Source organism: Rhipicephalus sanguineus, chromosome 11 (genome assembly GCF_013339695.2).
Source record: "Rhipicephalus sanguineus isolate Rsan-2018 chromosome 11, BIME_Rsan_1.4, whole genome shotgun sequence".
In the NCBI taxonomy this organism is placed as follows: Eukaryota; Metazoa; Arthropoda; class Arachnida; order Ixodida; family Ixodidae; genus Rhipicephalus; species Rhipicephalus sanguineus.
The window spans coordinates 44,536,596-44,558,317 of NC_051186.1; the positions used below are offsets into that span (position 1 = coordinate 44,536,596).

Sequence of the window (21,722 nt, forward strand, 5' to 3'; positions counted from 1 at the left end):
GCGGGCGTTGTGAGCTTGTAAAAAGCTGATGAATGTTGTTGTGCTTGAGGAACTGCTTGAATTTGCCGGCGGTGAATCCTGTGCCGCGGTCGGAAAGGAACTTCCGAGGCTTTCCAGCAGCGAAGATACTCTTCAGGCAAGAGATGTAGGCGTCGCAGGTCTCATTCTTGTGTGCAAAAGCCCACACATATCGGGTGGCATGATCAACGGCTAAGTGGATAAATTTTTTAGAGGAACCGTAGTGTGCAAAACCTCCGATAGTGTCCATGGCCAGAAGATCAAATGGTTGTTCCGCTGGTGGTAAAGACTCCAAGGAACCAAAGCGTTTGGTCTTCGGCTTCTTGCAACGCTGGCAAGTATCGCAGTGTCGAATGTATTCGGAAACGTCGGTGACGATGTCAGGCCAATAGTATTGTGGAGAGAGAAGCCGCAATGTCTTCTTTACACCGACGTGACCGAAAGTGCCATGAGCTTTCTGGAGAAGAGAAGATCGGAGGGCAAAGGGGACGTAGACTTTTCGTATCCCTCTGCGCGTGACTATGGTCATTCCGTTCTCAATGGTATGCTTGCCGGGCGGTTTCTCGTGGGGATGCTCTCGCAGTTGTTCAACAGATAGGAGTTGAATAATCGGGTTTCGCGACAGTGCGTCGGCTTCGATGTTGTCAATGCCCTTTTGGTGCTTGATGTTCACGTCGTACATGGAGAGCTTCAAGGACCATCGGAAGAGACGCCCTTGGGGATTTTTGATGTTTTTAAGCCACTGCAACGCCGCGTGGTCCGTGATCACAGTGAAAGGTTTCCCGTGTAGGTAACAGTGCCATTTATCAATGGCGTCAATAATTGCTAAGCATTCAAGTTCTGTGATGGCGTAATTGATTTCGTGTTTGAGTAGCTTGCGTGAATGGTATGCAATGGGATGCTCTCGACCTTCATCATCCGCTTGCTTCAAGACGGCGCCGATACCTTTGTTGGACGCATCGCAGTATAGCACGCAAGGTTTGGAGGCGTCGTATATTTTAAGGATGGGCTCTTCTGTTACGCATTTCTTGAGCTGAGTGAAAGCCAGCTCACAGTCCGAATCCCAGTTCCAGGTGGCGTCTTTGCTGAGCAGGCGTGTCAGTGGGTGAGCGATTTCACTGAAGCGGGCGATGTAGCGACGGTAAACATTCACAGTGCCGAGAAAACGCTGTAACTCTTTAGGGCGTGATGGTGTCGGAAACCGTAGGATTGCATCCACGTTGCTTTGTTTCGGAGTGACCGTGCCATTCGATACCCTGTGTCCCAGGTATTCAACGGAGGTTCGAGCGAATTGACATTTCTTCAATTTCAGCTTGACGAATTCGCTTTTGAAAGCTTTTAAAACGGCCTCTAGATGCTTCAGGTGGTCTGCGAACGTGTCGGAATAGACAACAATGTCATCAAAGTAATTCGTGACGTGCGTCAAGTGGTTTTTTGTCAATATGGACTTGACAGCCCGTTCGAAAGTGGCTGGGGCGTTCCGTAGGCCAAAAGGCATGACAAGCCACTCGTAGTGACCGGTACGTGTGACAAATGCCGTTTTTGGAATGTCTTCGGGATGCATCTTGACGTGCCAGTAACCAGACCTTATGTCTAATGTCGAGAAATACGTAGATTTCCCGAGAGAATCGAGAACGTCGTCGATGCGAGGAATGGGTTGATAGTCGGGCACCGTCACTGCGTTTAGCCTGCGGTAATCGATGCAGAAACGCGTGCGTCCTTCCCCTTTTTTCTCTGCCAGAAGTGCCGGTGCAGCGTATGGTGACGTTGACAGTCGTATGACGCCTTGCGCAAGAAGGTCGTTGATCTGTCTGTCCATTTCAACGCTATCGGCTTCTGAGCATCGATAGGGAGCCCTGCGGATGGGAACATTGTTGGTGAGAAGGATGCGATGCGTTTCGCTGATGATGCACCCGATGTCTGTCTGTGACTTGGAAAAAATGTCGTCGTACTTATGGACAAGCTGCTTCAATGCGAACTGTTGAGTTTCATTTAGATGCACTAAATCGCAAACTTCAACTTCCTGCAAAGAAGCGTCCATATTAGCCGTGGCATGGTTTGGTGCACGAGGATGCAGGATGTCATTCTCTTGGCGTAGAGTCAGGGTGTCAAGGTCCAGGGACAAGTTAAAGAGACAGGCACTGTCCAAGCCAAGAAGTAAGTTGCTCTTCATGCCTTGTAGAACATGTGCCTGAATTTCCCTTGTGACTTTTCCTATCTGTATCATTAGATTGACGCGACCCAAAGTTTTGGTAGATGATGTGACTTGTTGAACTGAGATGCATGAATTCCTCATTATTTGTAGGTGAAGAGCCTCCAGCACTGCTTCGTTGATACAGGTGATCGTAGCTCCAGTATCAAGAGTAGCGCTGACAGGGTACCCGTTAATGAGTGCATCAAACTGAATTACATGAGCTTTGGGTCGCCCTCCTCGTTTCCCTGGTCGGTAGAGAGGGCGGAAATGCTTGCGCGTCGTGGGCATTCATTGTGCCAGTGCATCTGTCGGGGTAAGCCATCCATTGCGCAGTGTCTGCATTCAGAAGCGGGTGTTCGTAACGGCATGTTAGGTGGACGCTGACGGGCGCTGCCGCTTGCTGCGTTGATCTGCGTGTTTCGACTGGGAAGAACGCGCTGTACTTTAACTCTCTGCAAAGTTGACCCTACGCGCAGCGCAGCTGAAAGCCACGTCGCTGGTGTAGTCGGGTTAAGCCCAGCAAGAGCCATTTCCATATCGGCGGGAAGGCCATCGTTGAGCCCGGAAATAAGGTGTGCGTCCTTTAGGTCGGCAAGGCGTCCGAGACACGTTTTTTCGTTATAGTAGTCCTTCAGGCTCTGGCCTGGCCTCAGCCGACAATGAATAAATTGACGGAAAGGATCCGCTACGGCGCTTGTAAAGCGTTGCTTCATGCATTCAGACAAGCTGTCCCAAGATGCGTCAGTGTCGAACACCTCGGTGAGGAACCAGCGGAAAGCCTCACCTTCAAGGTAATCGGAGAAGTGGCACAGCTTGTCTCGCTCCGTCCATGCAGCGGCCGCAGTCTTCACATCGAAGAGCCGGAGCCACTTGTCAAAGGGGACGTCCTCGGGTGCTCCAGAGAACTTCGGGATGTTGATGACTTTCTTGGATGTTGCCATGATGAAGGGCACGGTAGATCCTGTCGACTAGTGTAACGCAGGAGACATGATGGCAGTACGAAGATCCATGTTTATTAAACACTTCGTCTTCCTCTCTCACCACTACCGCACCACACCGTTCTCGTGTGGTTCGTCACATATATATATATATATATATATATATATATATATATATATATATATATATATATATATATATATATATATACACGTACTTGACAACACATGCTGCAAACAGTAGTGAGCGCGAGAGCGGTTCGTGTTCGAGCGCGGCGGTTTACTGCGCATGCGTGCACTCCGCGCGCATGCGCCGCGGCTCGACATGGCCCACTGGCGGCCGCGAAGGAAGCGCCGCTTCTCACCCTGCAACTCCGTTTCCCTCGTAGGCAGCACAGAACAGAGCGAGGATAGATAATAATATACATACTCTAACTTTGAGGGGCAATTATAGCGCGCATGACAGCATCAGGCTACGTACAGAAAAGTGACCGACTTCATAATCCAGCTTGAAGGCTCTTCCGCTAGGCTGCGCGACATAGCGGTTTGATCTAAAAATATAAACCCTACTAACAACGCGAAAAGGATGACGGAATCGGTCACTATATTTCACGTTCTTTTCATTTCTACCAGAACCTAATCGCACGTTCTGTCCGCCCTTTAAAGGGGCCCTCTAACACTCTTCAACCCCCCATTTTTTACTCGTGGATTGCGTAGACTGAAGTACGGACGAACTAGTGCAGCAAGAACGGCAGCGATAGCGGCACGCAGTACGAAGTTATTCAATTTAGAAAATTCAAAATACAAGAAAAAAAATGCCTGCCCTCAACTCGATTTTCGCGGGGTCACGTGACCACATTTCACTCTCTGCTGTGACGTCGGATGGCGCTCCAATGAAATGGGCTGAAGGCTCTTACGTAGGGGAAGCTCGCGCACCATTGTTGCTTCTCCTTTCCAACGTATTGTTGACGTCGTTGCCATAGTAACAAACGTGGTTCCTCCTGACTTGTCAGAACTTGAGCGGTACTGCTTCGTAGCGAGGCTGGGGAGGCTTTGTCTACTGTTCCTTACAACGACATTCCATGTCATTCCCTCTTCTCATTCTGAGAAGGGAATTTGTGGAGCGGCATGGGCGGTTAAACACGGTCGCCCCTACGCGGGTTGTTGGGGGGCAGCCCGACGAGTTCCAAGTGTGCAGCGACAACAATTCAACGAAGAGGATTACTACCGCACATGCGGAAAGAGGCAGCTCGCAAACGTACAGACGCAAAAAGAAGGAAGAGGGGCAAGCGTTTCATATGGACATCCGACCGGCGCAGGCAAAAAAAAAAAAAAAAAAAGAAAGCCAGAGCAACCAGAGGCGAAATTGCAACCGGCGCCTCTGTCGTACCTTGTGGTTGTAGTGATATTTTTTGTTGCGACGGCGGCTATTTGGAGTTCATTGAAAAAGCACAGAAAAGGAAAACGAAACACAATAGTAATCTCAACTTTGATGCAACGCCGTTATTACTTCTAACGTTACATTTATCCAATCATAGGCCAGCGCCCATCTTCGTCATTTCCGCCCGCAATAGTTCTGGCAAGCGCCACTACGCGCTGATGCGGTCAGCAGCGATGTAGCGACTTCAACGCGTGATTAAAATACTAAATAATTTGATATCGGTGCTTAAACTTATGCTAAAATTATCCCCAGCCATCAGTCTACGCAACCCGCAAGTAAAAAATAGGGGGTTGAATAGTGTTGGAGGGCCCCTTTAAAGGTCATCGCCCCGCTCGTAGCGTTGCGCGCGCGCGCGCTGGGGTGGACTTCGCCCTACAGGGCGTGGTCGCCTATGTGCGCGCTTTTCTCGTGGAGGAGGAGGGCGGGGTTGTATGTCTTGTGCTTTCACCGCGATGTCCGCGCTGTAGTTACAGAGCGTACGAAGGTCACTTCGCTCGCTGCAGCGGCCGCGTTTGCGAAATTAGCACGCTGTTCAAACAGAAATAAGGAACAACTGTGACACTTGATAGTTCGCGCTCGCCCTGTGTGGGTTTTTTTCGTGCGTCCTCTGCGCTTGAGCGACGCGCTGGAAATTTCGAGCTGTTTTCCGTTCTTCGCGTTGCATTCCAATTTGTTGCTATCGCATTCATTGCTTCGCCGTTGCGGCGAAACTGTGACTTTTTTTTGTTTTTCTTTTTTCGCTGATGTTGCGATCAACCATATCTTTACCACAGTTGCCCAGAAAAAGCTGCTTGTTGGAGTGTTTTCCGCCGACCACCCCTGCTTTGGAAAATGGAATGTGCTTGGTACTCTCTATAGGCGCGCTCGGGAAAAAGGCAGCGCCGCGTGTCGCAATCTTGCCACTCCGGCAACCGGTCACTTGTGTCAATCTTTGTCAGTTGATACTGTTCATATCCAAACGATAGGATAACTAAGAACGACAAAAGATCTCGATAAATGAAACAAAATCAAAGAATAGATCAAACCGAGATTATCTACATTTTAGTACAAGATAGTTAAGCCCGTACTGCTACTGGTGGCCTCGCTGATATTATTCCACTGTCTTATCGCTAAAGGAAAGAGTGAGTTTTTAAAACAGTCAGTACGAAATGGATACTCCTTTTGTGTTTGTGTGTGTTTATGTCGTGATGGCCATGTTTCACATCTGGAAATGTATCTGCAGACATCAATGATAAATTGGTTGTGCAGAAGCTGGTACAAAAGCATTAGAACGGACTATGTACTGTTCGGTTTTGTACTGTTAGAATCCCGGCTTTCTTGAGTATTTCGATGGGTGAGTCTAAGCTTATATACTGATTGTATATACTTCAGCGCTTTCCTTTGGACGCCTTCTACTTTCTTAAATGGCCCCTCGCCAAGCGACACAGCAAATTTTAGTTAGAGGCTGGAAGTTGTTGTGTGCTGATTGAAGAACAGTATGCTGCAAGAATTTTTCAAATCGGTCCATTACGAGCTGAGAAAAACAATAATTTGTAGCGGCGCGAAACCATCATGCGCGGAGGCGAGTTTAAAACCCTTGCCACTCGGCCCGTGTAGCCTTCGCAAGCCAAATCTCTCCCTGCCCTCTTCACTTGACACATACGCAAGAACACGTCATGCGCATGCATGGTCACGTGCGCATGACGTGCCCGAGCCAGCCCGAGCACGCGAGCGGCGTTGCACGGCCGCCGGCGTTCTCTGTGGTGTACTGCCTGTTTCTGCGGGACAGGCATGAAATTTGCGACATTTGTACGGGCACGAGAGTGGCGGTATCATGAGACAGTGCCGCATTAACGTTTAATTGGACGCGGTAGAATAAATGAGCATAATGAGTGCTCGAACGCGCCAGAACATTACTTCCGTTTCCAGGGCTGGCGTCTGCTCGATGCGCTAACCGCGGGGGCACGACCGCATGCGAAACGGAGGCACATTAGCCGCGCATCTCGCTGCAATTCACGGGGAAAAATTACAGCATATCCACGGGTGAATGATGAAGAGCTTGGGCGAAGCTTCTGAAGCAATCATGGTCTCGGGATCCGCTTCTCGTTGAGCCCGTTTCGCAGCGGCGTCCTTGGCGCGCTGTTTCCGCGAAAGAATGCAAGTTCCGCGAAAGAAAACAGTCTGAACATTTTGATCACCGAATTATCCCCTACAAGGCGCTACTCCTGGAAAAAGAAAGCAAACACCGGCGACACCCACTGACACATTTGTGTCTTGTGTTTTCTATCTTTGTCCCCATCTGCGTGCGCTGTAAGATGCAGTACGAACTAGCCCACCGAGCCGTCCTCGTGGATATTAGGCCGACGCCCAAAAACATTACAGAGCTTTAGTAGTGGGGCCCGATAGCGGCTTACGTACCTAAGCCGGCCCTGGCGTTTCTTGTATTTTCATTGCGTGCGGCTAGAAGCACAAACTAACGCGATAGCGTGCGTACGCAAGCAGCTTGTGTACTACGGGGACAATGCCCTCCATCTATTGTCATGGCCTGCGCCATGTGACCGTGAATATTACCGCGCATACCAACGCACCGAAGCGCCGCTCGTCACCGGCCACTTCACCCCTGAAAAGACGCAAATTTTGGTTGAAGTTTCCACCATTTCCCCATTAGGAAGCATGGCGTAGCACGTGTCGCTGCTTAGGCAACGTCCATGATTTCCTCTTTCAGGCTTTTATGCCTAGCATTGTTCAGCAATCAGTGGCAGGCGCGACGGAGCTCTTATTTGCAACCTCAGCATCGCGGCCATCGGCAGCCAGTAAAATGAGACTTTCGTAGAACAGACTGACGTGCTCAAGTGTCCCTCTATTGTGCACCTTTTCAACGAAGGCGCCCTGGGTGCAGCCAGGGCGCCTTCGTTCAGCCAGGGCGCAAAAAAAAAAAAACAAGAATTCACTGCCGAACCCGATTTTGCTCCTTCTACCCGCAAGGCTAGGCCTGTCTCTACTGTGCACTTTGCCAACCGAGGATCCCTGGGCGTCGTCATAATCCCCTCTGAGCTGTTGTTAATATGCGTGACCACACAAAAATGCCGGCTGCCGAGGCTGTGACGTCAGCTTTTCTACTCCTGTATAAGTCCAGACAGGAGGTGATCCTTCTCTTCGTTGGAGATGAAGCTGAACGCTTCGTTTTGTAAGCCCCAAGAGTTTGAAGGCACGCGCGTTTTTTCGCAGGTGACGTGCCAGAATAAGTAAGGGGGTGAGGGAAAGGGTCCGCTGCGGTAGGACGTGCTTATGATTGGCGGGCCTGACTTTCCTCCTCTTTGCCTTCAGGCAACAGACGACGACAGCCAGATGATGGCCGATTGGGCGAGCGAGCAAGCAGTGGAAGCCGTTCTGCAGGAGATAAAGGGCCACAAGGACTGGGAGGTCCTGCGCGCCATCATAGACGGCGAGGACGAAGCGTTGCAGCAGGATGAAGCCGACTGGGAAACCGAAGAAGCCAAGAAGCAGCGCAGCCTTCACGCGAACGCCTGCTGCAAGGGCCATCCGCCCTCGGCCGGCAACATGAGGCCCTGCCAGATGAGCGCCTACCAGCGCCTCGACAACGGCATCACGCCGATCATATTGGCCTGCGTCCTCTCTTTCGTGGTGAGTCATCGCTGCTTTTTGGGGTGTCGCGTCGTTGTGATGAGTCGAATGCACGATGTGTGCGGAGCACGACCTGCCCGTACCGCGCCCCTCCTGCTGGCCAGAACCGTATAGTTCTGTTAGCTGCCACTACATTTCTTGGCGCCACCACTTACCCCCATCCTACCCCCATGCCATCGCACATCTAGCTGTGTTGCCGCTCATCCTGAAAACAATGCAGCAACTCAAGGACGAAGACAGATACAGCGGGACGGTCGCTGTCCCGTTGTTCCCTTCTTCGTCCTCGTGTTGCTGCGCGGTTTCAGGGTGAATCGAGCCCTTAATTAATTACCCTTCTTTCGTTCATTCATAGCGATGGTCTCGTTCTGGCAGGCTTGATGCTATCATTGGTCAGCCGCCAGCTCGTAAAACGATCACGTGCCATGTCACGCGCCATAATAATATAATAATATCTGGGGTTTAACGTCCCAAAACCACGATATGATTATGAGAGACGCCGTAGTGGAGGGCTCCGGAAATTTTGACCACCTGGGGTTCTTTAACGTGCACCTAAATCTAAGTACACGGGCCTCAAACATTTTCGCCTCCATCGAAAATGCAGCCGCCGCAGCCGGGATTCGATCCCGCGACCTTCGGGTCAGCAGTCGAGCGCCATAACCACTAGACCACCGCGGCGGGGCCCATGTCGCGCCAGCCGCCAAAAAGAAAAAAGTGTTCCACCCTCACCATGATGGCTAAGAGCCGTATTGACTAACACCCGCAGGTTCAAATGTACCCGATAAACTGGACGGGAGGACGACCGCCGCTGTAGCATCGGATGCGTTATTCGAAGATTGCAGGCTTGGACCATTCCGACGGCGAATTGTCTTTTCGTCCACTTTAATTTCTTAAAGGGATACTGAACAAAGATCTGTAAAAAAGGACGAAAACATCGAAATTGTACTCGGAAGACATGCCTGTTCCGATACACAAAGTTTATTTCACGTGTTCTTGAACAGTTGGCTGTATTTTCCGAGGATAATACGCGATCGGCGGCTGCACGCCAGCGCGAGGCGTGACGTCACATCCACAGCTGCTGACGCAGGGTGCACGAAGAGGTGGTGGTGGTAGTGGTTCTGAGGAAGGAAGAAAGCGTCTTGAGGGTGGGGGAAGGGGGAGACAAGAAAGGAAAGAAAATGAAGTGAGAGTAATGATTCACGCAGCAGGGGAAGCCACTAAAGCTTTAGAAGCGACGTGTTATTCACACGAGGGAGAAATCCGCGGGGGACACTGGGGAGGGGGGGGGGGGATTGTGGATCACGTGACCGCGGCGTCACGGATTAGTGAGTGCCCCCCCCGCCCCTCCTCTTCGGTGGACACGCGGACCCTTTTTCCTACAGGACAAACGATCCCCTGGTGGTGGGGGATGTAGCGGAATTTCGGGCTCTTCTTTGACCACGGCCGGTCTGAAGGCGCGCGCTCGCTCCCTAGGAGCGAGCGCGCGCCTCCAGACCGGCTGTGGCACATAATTGTTGCTGCAGAAACCTAGTGCGTTCTATAACTCGGCTCATGTAAATTCTTGGCATCGGCATAATTCCGAATGAGTTGCTTGTTAAACTTTTCATTTTCCCCAAAGACACACGGCGGAAACAAACAAACAAACAAACGTGTCTATAATTGTGATTGCACGAAGTGTCAAAAGATGTCGATACTATCGTTCGCATGGCCATCCGGATGAAGGGGAAGGGGGCCACCCCCTCCCCCCCTGGAATTTCGAATAATATTGTTCTTTGCGGTAGCAGTACGCTAAACAGCTTGATTAGCACATTCAGGTCCCGCATATCTATGTGAAACGGCTTTATGGATTGCCAGCCAACTTTACACGCTATACGGTCATGTCGCATGGACTTGTTCTTGTGGTCAGCGCTCTTTCGACCCAGCTTTTTCTCTAGAGTCTGTACTGACTCTATGCTATCTGGTATTCCGCTACGCCTTTGCGTATAGCGGAATACCAGACCGACTAAACATCTCTATTCTCGCACACCTTGCGCAGATCCACCCCGTTCTCATGCTGCTGCACAGGATGGCGCTGCGAGTGTTCCCGTCAACCCTGCGACTGCTGGTCGGCCTCGAGGTGCCGGCGTTGCTCGTGATCAAGACGTTCATGTTCGCCCTGCCGGTGGGCGTCGCGTCGCTCTTCGTCGACGAGATGCGCGATGCCGAGGACGGCGTCGCCACCACGATCGCCTTCCTCATCAGGCTGCTCATCAACGCGACGATCGTCGTCTCCGGGGGCGGCAACCTTCCACTGTTGCTGACGTTCTTCAAGGCGAGCACATTGCATCTCGATATCACCCGCCACAGTGCTCTAGTGGTTATGGTGCTCGACTGCTGACCCGATGGTCGTGGGATCAAATACCGGCCGCAGCGGCCGCATTTCGATGGAGGCGAAATGCTAATGGGCCGTGTACTTAGATTTAGGTGCACGTCAAACACCAGAGGGTCAAAATGTCTGGAGCTCTCCACTACGGCGTCCCTCATAATCATGTCGTGGTTTTAGGGTGTAAAAACCCCAATGATTATTATATCGATATCAGTGCGACACGGGCGTACAGGGTCGCTCACATTTAAAGGGTCCCTGCAACACTTCTTCAAGTAATTGTCTAATGGCTTAATTAATAGAGATTATTGCTTACGAATCGACTGCCGCAAAAAGTTTTAGAATCCATCAAGTACGAGCGGAGTTACAGGGATTAGACACACACTTCAAGCGCTTTCTCTCTCCTTTCGTACCAGCGACCGCGGTGAAAGCTACGCAGGGAGGGGGATGACACGGGGCAAGAAGACGCGCCACTTCGTCAACTCGCATCATGACCTTGAGTACTCCTTTTCATTTTTCCTCGAAGGCGCGGCTTACCATCAGTGTGATCGCGAGCACGCCCGCGTTCACGTGGCGGCATCCCGCGGCGGCCACGGTATCTATGCAGCACACGATGCTCAAATCAGCCAACGGCCGTGGACTTTGGGTTTATGACGCTGTCATTTAGTTTTATGGCGTCATTTGTCGAGAGAAGAAGGAACGATTTCTCGGTGACTTTGAGAATTAGTTGTAAATTCCATGCCGCGTGTTGCGCTATAATGTCTGGCTCGCGTGTTCTCGGGAGCCTCGACTACCGATCGGCAGCGTTTCTGACCATGCTGGAAAAGTGCTGCAGAGCCCCTTCAAAGGGACACTAAAGTGAAACAATGAATCGGTTTGGACTGATAAGTTTTACGCTGAAAACACGAATGTCGTTAATTTCACCGTCATAGCTTTAATAATAAAGGAGAAAACCCAAGGTGAAAGTTTTATTTTTAAATTTCGCGCCGAAATCTCCGCGCGTGACGTCACGGATTTCAAAGTGCACTTTTCGTATTTTGGCGACATTGGCTCAACGAAATTTCCCGAAACTTCGCACGTTAAAGGGGTCGTGCCATCAAATTTCGAGGCTATAACAAGCCTGTTGTGGGTTTGCTCTGTATGCAAGGACATTCCCCACGAACGGTCGGACACAGCAAACGTTTAGAATATATTTAATTCGCTTCCAAAGTGTACCTAATGCCCATTATCCCGATCGAAACCCATCGCTAGCGCACCAACACTGACGTAGATCTGTAGGATGGGCAACGGAAGTTGTAGTGACGTCGCACCAAACCTGCTGTAGTAACGTGAGTGACCTCCGCCACTTCCGCAACGTACGTACCGGCTGTAGTGAACTAGAATATATTTTAGTTCACTATAGTACCGGCAAAGCATCGGTTGCTACATCATTCGCCGAGTTTCGATCGCTTCCTGGCTAAGTGCGTCACAGCCTTGTGTGGTCACGTGACCACGCCTCCTACACTTCTACGTCACTGCCCAACCTCGGCGCCCAGAAACCGAAACCGAAAGTTGTCCACATAAAAAGGCGATATTAAATTATGTAGCGAGAATACATGAATCTTGGTGCGTGCATCATGCTTCCTTGAACTATAGGAAACGCTTACAGCAAAGAACGCGCAAGCCACAAATTTGGTGGCACCATCCCTTTAAGTCTCCCCCTCAGAGGAAATGTACCACGTGGGCCCTAGTAGACGCCGCGAAAATTTGTGACGTTATGGCGAGTGGTGCGGAACTTTCAAGGTGGCGTCGCCACGTGCATTTTCTTTTGCGCGTTTTCTCGCTTACCTCGTGTCTTCTCACGACAAGCGCGGTGATTTTGGTATTGTGAAAGGGTAATTCTGGAACACAAGAAAAATCGCTGAGGCAAAAACCAGTCAAGATGCCGGACAAGGGATAGAAGTGACACACAATGACTGGACTAGCAACTGGGCTGGTTTTTGCCTCAGCGTCATGTACCAACTGACACAGACTTCGACCTTATTGCAAGAAAAACCGTTTTTCTTCTTAAAACACCAACGGAAATATCGGAGGTAAACCTTGATCAAACCTCCAACATTGATAGAAAAGACAAGCTTTTTTCTTTTCTCTTTCTTTTTTTTAAGAGATTCATACGTAGGCGGGTTGTCCTGATATGATCTCCGCCCTTACCAGCTCGGCGTCCTGGCACAACAAATCTTTAGCCACGGATGCTTCACTTACAGCGAGTGCAGATATCACTGCAGGATTATTTAGGCTTTTGTGGTGCTCTACTCAATGCCGTATCTACTGATTTTGCACTGGTGATGCCCGAAGAAACTTCGAAGAGTTCTGATAGCCTAGGGAGTTGCTGTTGTAAACAACTATCAAACAAATAATGGAGAAAAGCGTTTCCCATCCGAAGCTTGACGTCACGTAAATAAGCAAATACAATTGGATGAGTATCTATGCAAACCCTTACTGGATGGAACAGCGACGGCTTTGGACGGAGCTTACATTTATTAACACGATAAATACAAAGCAGCGCTTAACACAAAGTAAGAAGTGACACACACGGCGCTGAACTTGTAACTGGGTTTACCGAAAAAGACGTGTTGCTTTTTTTTTAAAGCAAACGGCTTAAATCAAGCGCGCCACGCTCATTGTCAAAAGCTATACACTCGTCATTCCCAAAGGCACCGCCATTTGGGAGCTCACTGGTCACGACCCTGATCAAGCCCGTTTCCTGGGATGATAACACAATCACTTCTTTTTCTCGATGTATGAAATGACCCAGCGACTTCTATTGTGTAGCTATCATTATGAACAAACAAGATTTTAGTGACACCAAGAAACGGTACACACTGGCACTCAAAAACAGTGCTTGGCCAAGTTAGTTTGTTTCTTTTGTAATGAAGTATTGTCCTCTAAAAGCCTCACATTAACGCACCGGCCCTTTCCACGTAAGGCTCCAGGACATAGCAAATGGACTTGTTAATCAGGGGTGACCAGCAGGGGCGTAGCCAGAAATTTTTTTCGGGGGGGGGGGGGGGGGTTCAACCATACTTTATATATGTTCGTGCGTGCATTTTTATGTATGCGTGCCTATATACGCAAGCAAAACTGAAAAATTTCGGGGGGGGGGGTTGAACCCCCCCAACCCCCCCCCCCTTGGCTACGCCCCTGGTGACCAGTGAGCTCTCACGAGGCATTGCCTCTGGGAATGACGAATGTATCGATCGGTTTTGACAATGAGCGTGCACGCTCCTTTTAAGCCCTTTGCTTAAAAAAGCAACATATCACTTTTCAATATATCCCACTTGCAAGTTCAGCGCCGTCTGTGTCACGTGTTCCTTTGCCCTGTGTGTTAAGCGCTGTTTTATATTTATTATGGAAAGCTACAATCTGTCTGTCTTCTTTACAGTCATTCTTGTCCTTGTAACCGACTATACCCACATAAAGATTCGCTGTAAAAACACTTTGCGTGCCATGTTGTGTTCCTTCGCAGAGAATGGGGGCGCGGATCATATTCGTGGTGATGCTGTACACCTACGAGAAGTACAGCAAGTACCTGGTCTGCCAGCGGCCCACGCTGGCCGGTCTGTACGAGCCGGCACAGTGCGTGTTGCCGTCTTGGTGCAAGCTAGCCCAGGAAAGCAGCGACCCGGAGGACACGTTCCGGAGGGCCTCCTGCTTGTACCAGAGGCTTGCCATGTCTGAAGAAGGAGCGATGCTACAGGTACGATGATGGGGATGGACGGTTTGCAAGTAAGTGTGTATTGCGCAGGCGCGACCGCAAATATTTCCTAACCAGAATAAGTAATGTAGACGTTTGAGGGGAAGATGCAAGGCAAAATTCTTGAACGAGGGGTGTAGCTGCCATCAAACACAAAACCTCTATAAGCGTCTTTAAAAACGTTTAAAACCTCTATAAACCTCTATAAAACGTTTTATAGAGGTTTCGTGTTTCGTTTCGTGGGTAGAGCCAACGTTTTGGCAAGCGCTCTTGTCTTGTTGCCTCCTTGAAGAAGACAGGACCACTTGTCGAAGCGTTGTCAACAGCGACGCCCCCGTTCAAGAATTTGCCATCTCTAACCAGACTATGTCGGAGCACAAACTTGAAGTTCAAACGAACTATTGTATCCATTCGAAGCTCGTCCTTCTCCCTTTTCTTTTCTTCTCTGTCTGTACACCGCAGAACGTACCCGAACACAGGTTACCCTGGTCACCAGGTTTACTGCGTAGGGTAACAATGATGCACGAAATCTCCGCTGTAACTTTTGAAAAGTTCTCTGACTGACATGACGTCGTGGTGGCGCGTTTAGTCGATGACGTCGACACGGCGTCATCAATTAGGCATGTTATGCCTAATCTATGCCTATGTCCGTTATATCTATTTCTCCCTCTTGACCAAGTTAAGGCGTGATACTGATGTCAACATGAGGTCATCACGTGACGTCATCAGATGATTTCATGACTTTGTCACGCGACTTTTAGTACCATTCGTGTTCCGCCGGACGACGCTGGACGCCAGATTTTTTTTCTTTTCTTTTTTTAACACGTGCATTGCCACAAAGGTTTTGTGGTGTCATACACATCAGATTTTCCTGTTTGATAAGGATCATCATCATGAAGTGTAGGAATAGTCGCTATTTTTTGGGGGGAGTGGGGGGTATTGAGCTACGAGAACTCTGCCAAAGGTTCAATTCGAGCTCTTTTTTTCCTGGCCTTGTCCACTAACGCAGTCCGCACCACGAGCAGTACGGCCAGAACCTGAACAACTTCGCGCGAGACAACGCAATCGGAGCGTGCGTTTGGGTCCCACGATGGTCGTGTCGCTGTTGGTGACGTTTCGACATGGCCAAGACCGTGTACGCCGACGTGCTGGCTAGTTGGCGCCTGTTTCGGCGATACAGGGAGAAGCGCCGTGGAGGACTGGGCTGGAGAGCCGCCCTGCGAATGGCGGCCCAAGGAGCGCTCGGCGAAGCGTCGGAGCAAGACGAGGCGACACCCAGCGGTACGTACCAGGACTCTGTGGCAAGAATCGGTAGCTAGTTTGAAGTGTAGTCTTTCCGTTTTTCTTCTCCTGATTCATGCTATCCGCGCTTCTAGTCGGAAAGAGTCGTAGGCGTGCGAACAGCGGGGTCAGACCCCCCCCCCCCCCCCCCAAATAATCTAAGGGGGCACCAAGTCAGCCCTATAACTTTACCTAGTCAGGCATCTTCCTGCATTGTTGAAGGGAGTGACAAGTGGCTAGAACGTGTGATTCGATCCTGGTGGAAACTAAAAGGCCGTGAATTATAGTTGCATATTCAAGCCTCCTTTTAGGGATCTAAGTAGGAATTTATATTTTTGATCACGTGTAACCGTCGCAAAAGCCGGTATGTCGCGTATCCTATATCGTAGCCGCCCACGAATCCTTGAAGCTGGATCATGGAGTCGTTCACTTTGCTGTACGTAGTCTGGTGCTTTAGTGCGCACCATATTTAGCGCTCAGAAGTAGAGTATGTATATTATTATACATCCCCGCTCCTCTGTGTGCTGCTTACGAGATAAAAGGAGTTGACGCTGAAGAAGTGGCGCTGCATTCGCGGCACATACTGGAACACGCTCGAGCCGCGGCTCATGCGCGCGAAGTGCACGCATGCGCAACAAACCACAGCGCACAAACACGAAACCGCTGCCGTGCTCACCGCCCACTGCTTGTAGGATGTGTTGTGTGTACGATTTCACACTCACCGCACACCCGAAAAATTCTTATTATATAAGCTTTCACGACGTTTTTCCGCGTTACCATTCCATGATTAGACACTCTGACGGTGACCGTTAAGCTTTCCGTTGCGCTAAATAAAATAGGTACCATGAAAATTGCTTGGCCCCCCTTTATTGTGCAGGTTTATATAGTATAATGTTTGCTGGGGTTTGACGTCCCAAACAACGATATGGTTATGAGAGACGCCGTAGTGGAGGACCCCGAAAAACTTAGATTACCGGGGGTTCTATAACGTGCAACTAAATCTAAGTACACTGGTCTCGAGCATTTTCGCTCCATCGAATATGCGGCCCGCCGCGTCCGGGATTCGATCCCGCGACCGGTGGGTCAGCAGTCGAGCACCATAACCACTATCCCACCGTGGCGGGTAATATGCAGGCTTACTGTTATGCAGCTTTTTGGCGATTCCTACTGTATACGTGTGCGCATCGTGAAGTGCACACATCTGGAAGCATGCATCCCTACCAGCTCGCTCAAGCTTCTATTCTAATGCAATATTGTTTATGATAATGACAGCCTAGGACCCTTTATGTCGTTGTCCATTGAAATATAATTTGCCATCAAAGACAGCCCGTTGTGAACAGCATGTCATCGCTTCATTTTCATTATTGCATACATTGCAAATGTTGTTTCCTGTCGGAATGTTCTAACAGGGATGTGGGGCGGAGCGGCGATATTTGACTCCCCCGATGTATGGCCGTGCGCACGCCTATGGAAAGCGTCGAAGTGCGGAATCGCACTAGTTAAACAAGAATGGACTAGTAAGAGAAAGAAACTGAGAACTTCCCGTGGCCTACAGCTCAACGCCATTTTTCGCTCGACTCCACACGCAATTCTTTTAAGGCGAAAGCCTTAGATGCCTCATCAAGCGCGAAAAGTGACCGTCGCGACGGGCGTCAGCACGAGTGATGTAAGAAATGATTACGTGATCACGTCACTCCGCGACATCATTATGGCGTCACAGGTAGCCAATAGTTGTAACGTCGTCCTGACGTCATTGTGGCGTCACTGCAGTGTCTCAGTGGTCGGCCTACCTTTGACCAAGCGACGCTGTCATGTGATGATGCCATCACGGTGACGTCACAATATGACGTCATCACATGACATCCGTCGGTTGGTCAAAGGTGGGCCGATCACGGAGGCACTACAACACTACGTCAGGTGAAGAGAGCCTGCAGTGCCTCTGGTCCCGGAGGCAGTGCGGGAAGCTTTCGAGCGGGATGAACACAATTGACTAAGAGGAAAACGAACAAAATGGCTTTCTCTTTCCGGTCCTATTAGGCAATACATAAGCGACAGCGTGACTTTCTTGAGCTTAAATATGTAAAAAATAAAGTCTGATTCGTTTTTATTTCACCTTATAACCAAACTTTATCCCAGGTTCCAGTGTTCCTGTGACGGACTCCTCCCAGGACCGAGGTCCGCTGAGACGAAGGCGCCTCGCGATGAACGATAACCTTGCCTTGGTTCAAATTTCGGCGGCGGGATCCGACTGCATGCGACCACCCGAATAACAATTATTGTTGCGCGAATTCGCGTATGACAGACCCGCAAGAGCAATGTCCTGGACGTAAAATTCGTGTCATGCATACTGCGTGAAATACAGGCTAAGCGTCTGTGAACCTTCGATGACGTCACTGGCTCATCTGAGCTCACCTCGGACGATTCTGCCAAAGCAGCACGGTCACTATATGTTTTTTTAATATTGTGTCGTGCCGAAAGTTTACCTGATCCTTTCACTGAAAATTTGTCGTTATTCCGCTCGTATAAATTATTTTCTGCTCGTTTTCATTCTCTGCATACACTTCCTAGTCATGTTACTCGCGCGCCGTCTTTCACTCATTATACTGTCTCAATTATGTACTCAAACACATTGTCGAATAAAGGCATCGCCGCTGTCGTAAATTCAAGTTGACGGTTTTTATATCAAAAGGGATTCCAGCTGTTCTTAACCCATGGACTCCCGGCATGGTATTGATCTTCTGCACCGACCAGGCGCTGATCAACGTTTAGAGTACGTGGGTTTCACTGTATTTTTTATTTGTTACATTCTACGTTAACTGCCCATTGATTGTAACTGTATATTGAATCTCAAGTTATGTGTATATCGCTGTTATTATATATATATATATAATATATATATATATATATAATATATATATATATATATATATATATATAATATGTTGTGTGTGTGTTCGCACGTTTGTCGACCTCTTTTTCTACCGCATTTTCCACCAGATCCATTGAATTTCACCCTACCATATATCTGTGTATGTGTCTGTGTGTATGTATGTATAAGCGAAAGAAGGGGCATGCATCGCGGGCTCGTTTCTTTTTTACACACAGCCTAATGAAATCAATGAAACCAAGGTATTTGAGTCTTTAACAGAGCAGTAGCAATTATGACAATAATGGAGAGGAATTTGTGCATATATATGTATCTGTACAGCCGGCCAAATCTTTAACTATCGTGCGCGAGCGCCGACTTTTTTCATGCGTCAGCGCCGTGCAACGGAGCCAAGTTGCAAACGGGGCGAGAGTAAGCGCAAAAAAAAAAAAGCATTTGCGTCGCCAGATAACAAACGAACGATCCACATTTGTCAGATTATCTCATGCGCGGGGGCGTGTGACGTATCTGCGGATTTCATTTTCTCGGTTGCTTGCTGACGTTCGGAATCTAAGATACGAGCAAGACGCGCTGCCTGTTCGTCTGAAGAGAGTTAATGCTGGGTGATGTTCTCACGAAGGAACAGCCAAGAAAACGACGGGCCCAGCTGAGCGCGATTCGTGGGCATGCGCTCACTCTCGCCCTGTTGCAACTTGGCTCCGTCGTACGACTCTGACGCACAAAAAAGTCGGCGCTCGCGCACGATAGTTAAAGATTTAGGCGGCTGTACATAATTTACTCTTATAATTGTATGTTGCCCTTCCTGCTAGAATCCCTCCAGGGATTGATAGTAGTAATAAATAAATATTGCGTGGCAGAACAGCATCGCACCAGGCGTCGCGCAAAGAGCGGTACATATGTTTAAAGCTGTCCACACAGTAAGAAGGGCTCAGCTAAAATTCATCATGAGCCGCATTATCAACAAAGTGGGCAGCTGCGTAGGTGCGCGCGTTGCCATATGGACGCGTAGTGCGCATTTTACTACCGCGTGAACTGGTAAGTTAGGGCATAATGGGTACTTCGAAAATCTGCTTGTAGCCCTAAGGAAATTTTCAACGGCCAATCAGGCGCATAGACGTTCTTTTCCTCATTTGCACAATTCTGTATTGATTTCGATAGTTGCATTCTATTTGAATAAAATTTATTGTGGGTTCATTTTCAACAAAAGGGTAAGCTTGTAGCCCTTGCAAATTTGGTATTTCGCGATTTTGTAAAATTGCATCCTATTTGAATAAAATTTATTGTGGGTTCATTTTTCAACAAAGGGGTAAGATTGTAGACCTTGCAAATTTCGTATTTCGCGATATTTGTAAAATTCCATCCTATTTGAATAAAATTTATCGTGGGCTCATTTTTCAACAAAAGGGTAAGCTTGCAGACCTTGCAAATTTCGTATTTCGCGATTTTTGTAAAATTGCATCCTATTTGAATAAAATTGATCATTGTTCATTTTTCACCACAAAGGTAAGGTATAGCATCTGGAAATATCATCTTTCCCTCGATTTTCGGCAGTTATAGCAATCCATTTGAACTTTCGGGGATAAAATTTACTGTGGCTTCATTTTTCCCCAAAATGTAAAGCCTATAGACTTTTCAAAATCTCGTATTTTTGTCAACTTTTCGAAAAGTTGCATCATATTTTAATAAAATTTACTGTGGCTTCATTTTGACCAAAAAACGTAACTTTTCCCAAAGACGCCAGCCTTGCGCGGAAAGCGCGCAGTCACACCGAAAGCTCGAAGAGGCGGCAGTTCTATAGCCCGTTAAAACTCTCTTTGCGACTATACAAAGTACCTAGCACCGTACGCCTACGCCACAAATTCTAATTTTTTGTGTGAGCTTGGGAAGTTGGACTTCGGAAATCTCGGATTTCTCGATTTTCGAAAGTGGCATCCCTATTTTCTATAAATTTATGCGGTTCATTTTTGTCCAAAAATTATACCCTTAGGAAATCTCGTATTTCTCGATTTTCGGAAGTTGCATCCTATTTGAATAAACTTTATTGTGGTTATTTTTTTAACCGAAAAGGTAAGCCTAAGCCTTTGGAAATGTATTTCTCGATTTTCGGAAGTTGCATCCTATTTGCATAAATTTTATTGTGGGTTCATTTTCACCAAAAAAAGGTAAGCCTATAGCCTTTGGAAATCTCGTATTTCGATTTTCGGAAGTTGCATCCTATTTGCATAAAATTCATTGTGGGTTCACTTTTCACCAAAAGTAAGCAAGCATATACGCTTTGGAAATCTCATATTTCTCGATTTCCGGAAGTTGCATCCTATTTGCATAAAATTTATTGTGGTTCACTTTTCACCAAAAAGGTAAGCCTAAAACATTTGGAAATCTCGTATTTCTCGATTTTCGGAAGTTGCATCCCATTTGCATAAAATTTATTGTGGGTTCCTTTTTCACCAAAAAGTAAGCTTTGGAAATCTCATATTGCTCGATTTTCGGAGTTCAATCCTGTTGAATAAAATGTATTGTGGGTTCATTTTTCACCGAAAAGGTAAGCATGGCCTTTGGAAATCTCGTATTTCTCGATTTTCGAAAGTTGCATCCTATTTGCATAAAATTTATTGTGGGTTCTTTTTCACCAAAAAGGTAAGCAAGCATATAGCCTTTGGAAATCTCTTATTTCTCGATTTTCGGAAGTTGCGTCCGATTTGCATAAAATTTATCGTGGGTTCACTTTTCACCAAAAAGGTAAGCCTATAGCCTTTGGAAATCTCGTATTTCTCGATTTTCGGAAGTTGCATCCTATTGAATAAAATGTATTGTGGGTTCATTTTTCACCAAAAAGGTAAGCCTAAAGCCTTGGGAAATCTCGTATTTCTCGATTTTCGGAAGTTGCATCCTATTTGCATAACATTTATCGTTGGTTCATTTTTCACCCAAAAGGTAAGCAAGCATATAGCCTTTGAAATCTCTTATTTCTCGATTTCCGGAAGTTGCATCCTATTTGCATAAAATTATTGTGGGTTCTTTTTCACCGAAAAGTAAGCCTTTGGAATGGCGTATTTCTCGATTTCGGAAGTTGCATCCTATTTGCATAAAATTTATGTGGGTTCATTTTTCACCAATAAGTAAGCCTGTTGAAATGTCTATTTCTCGATTTTCGGAAGTTGCATCCTATTGGCATAAAAATTTATTGTGGGTTTTCCTTTTTCACCAAGTAAGCAATAACCTTTTGATATCTCGTATTTCTCGATTT

At 48.0% G+C, this 21,722-nt stretch overlaps 1 protein-coding gene across 1 annotated transcript in view; it reads left to right on the top strand.

Moving 5' to 3' along the window:
- The first annotated feature begins 7,900 nt into the window (after nt 1–7,900).
- Nucleotides 7,901–21,722, top strand: part of LOC119374992 (uncharacterized) — a 31,145-nt gene continuing 17,323 nt past the window's right edge. The window contains exons 1-3 of the mRNA XM_037645189.2: nt 7,901–8,215; nt 10,248–10,523; nt 14,080–14,310. Of these exons, the coding sequence (XP_037501117.2) occupies nt 7,919–8,215; nt 10,248–10,523; nt 14,080–14,310 (804 nt within the window). The 5' untranslated portion in view covers nt 7,901–7,918. The remainder of the gene's footprint in view (nt 8,216–10,247; nt 10,524–14,079; nt 14,311–21,722) is intronic.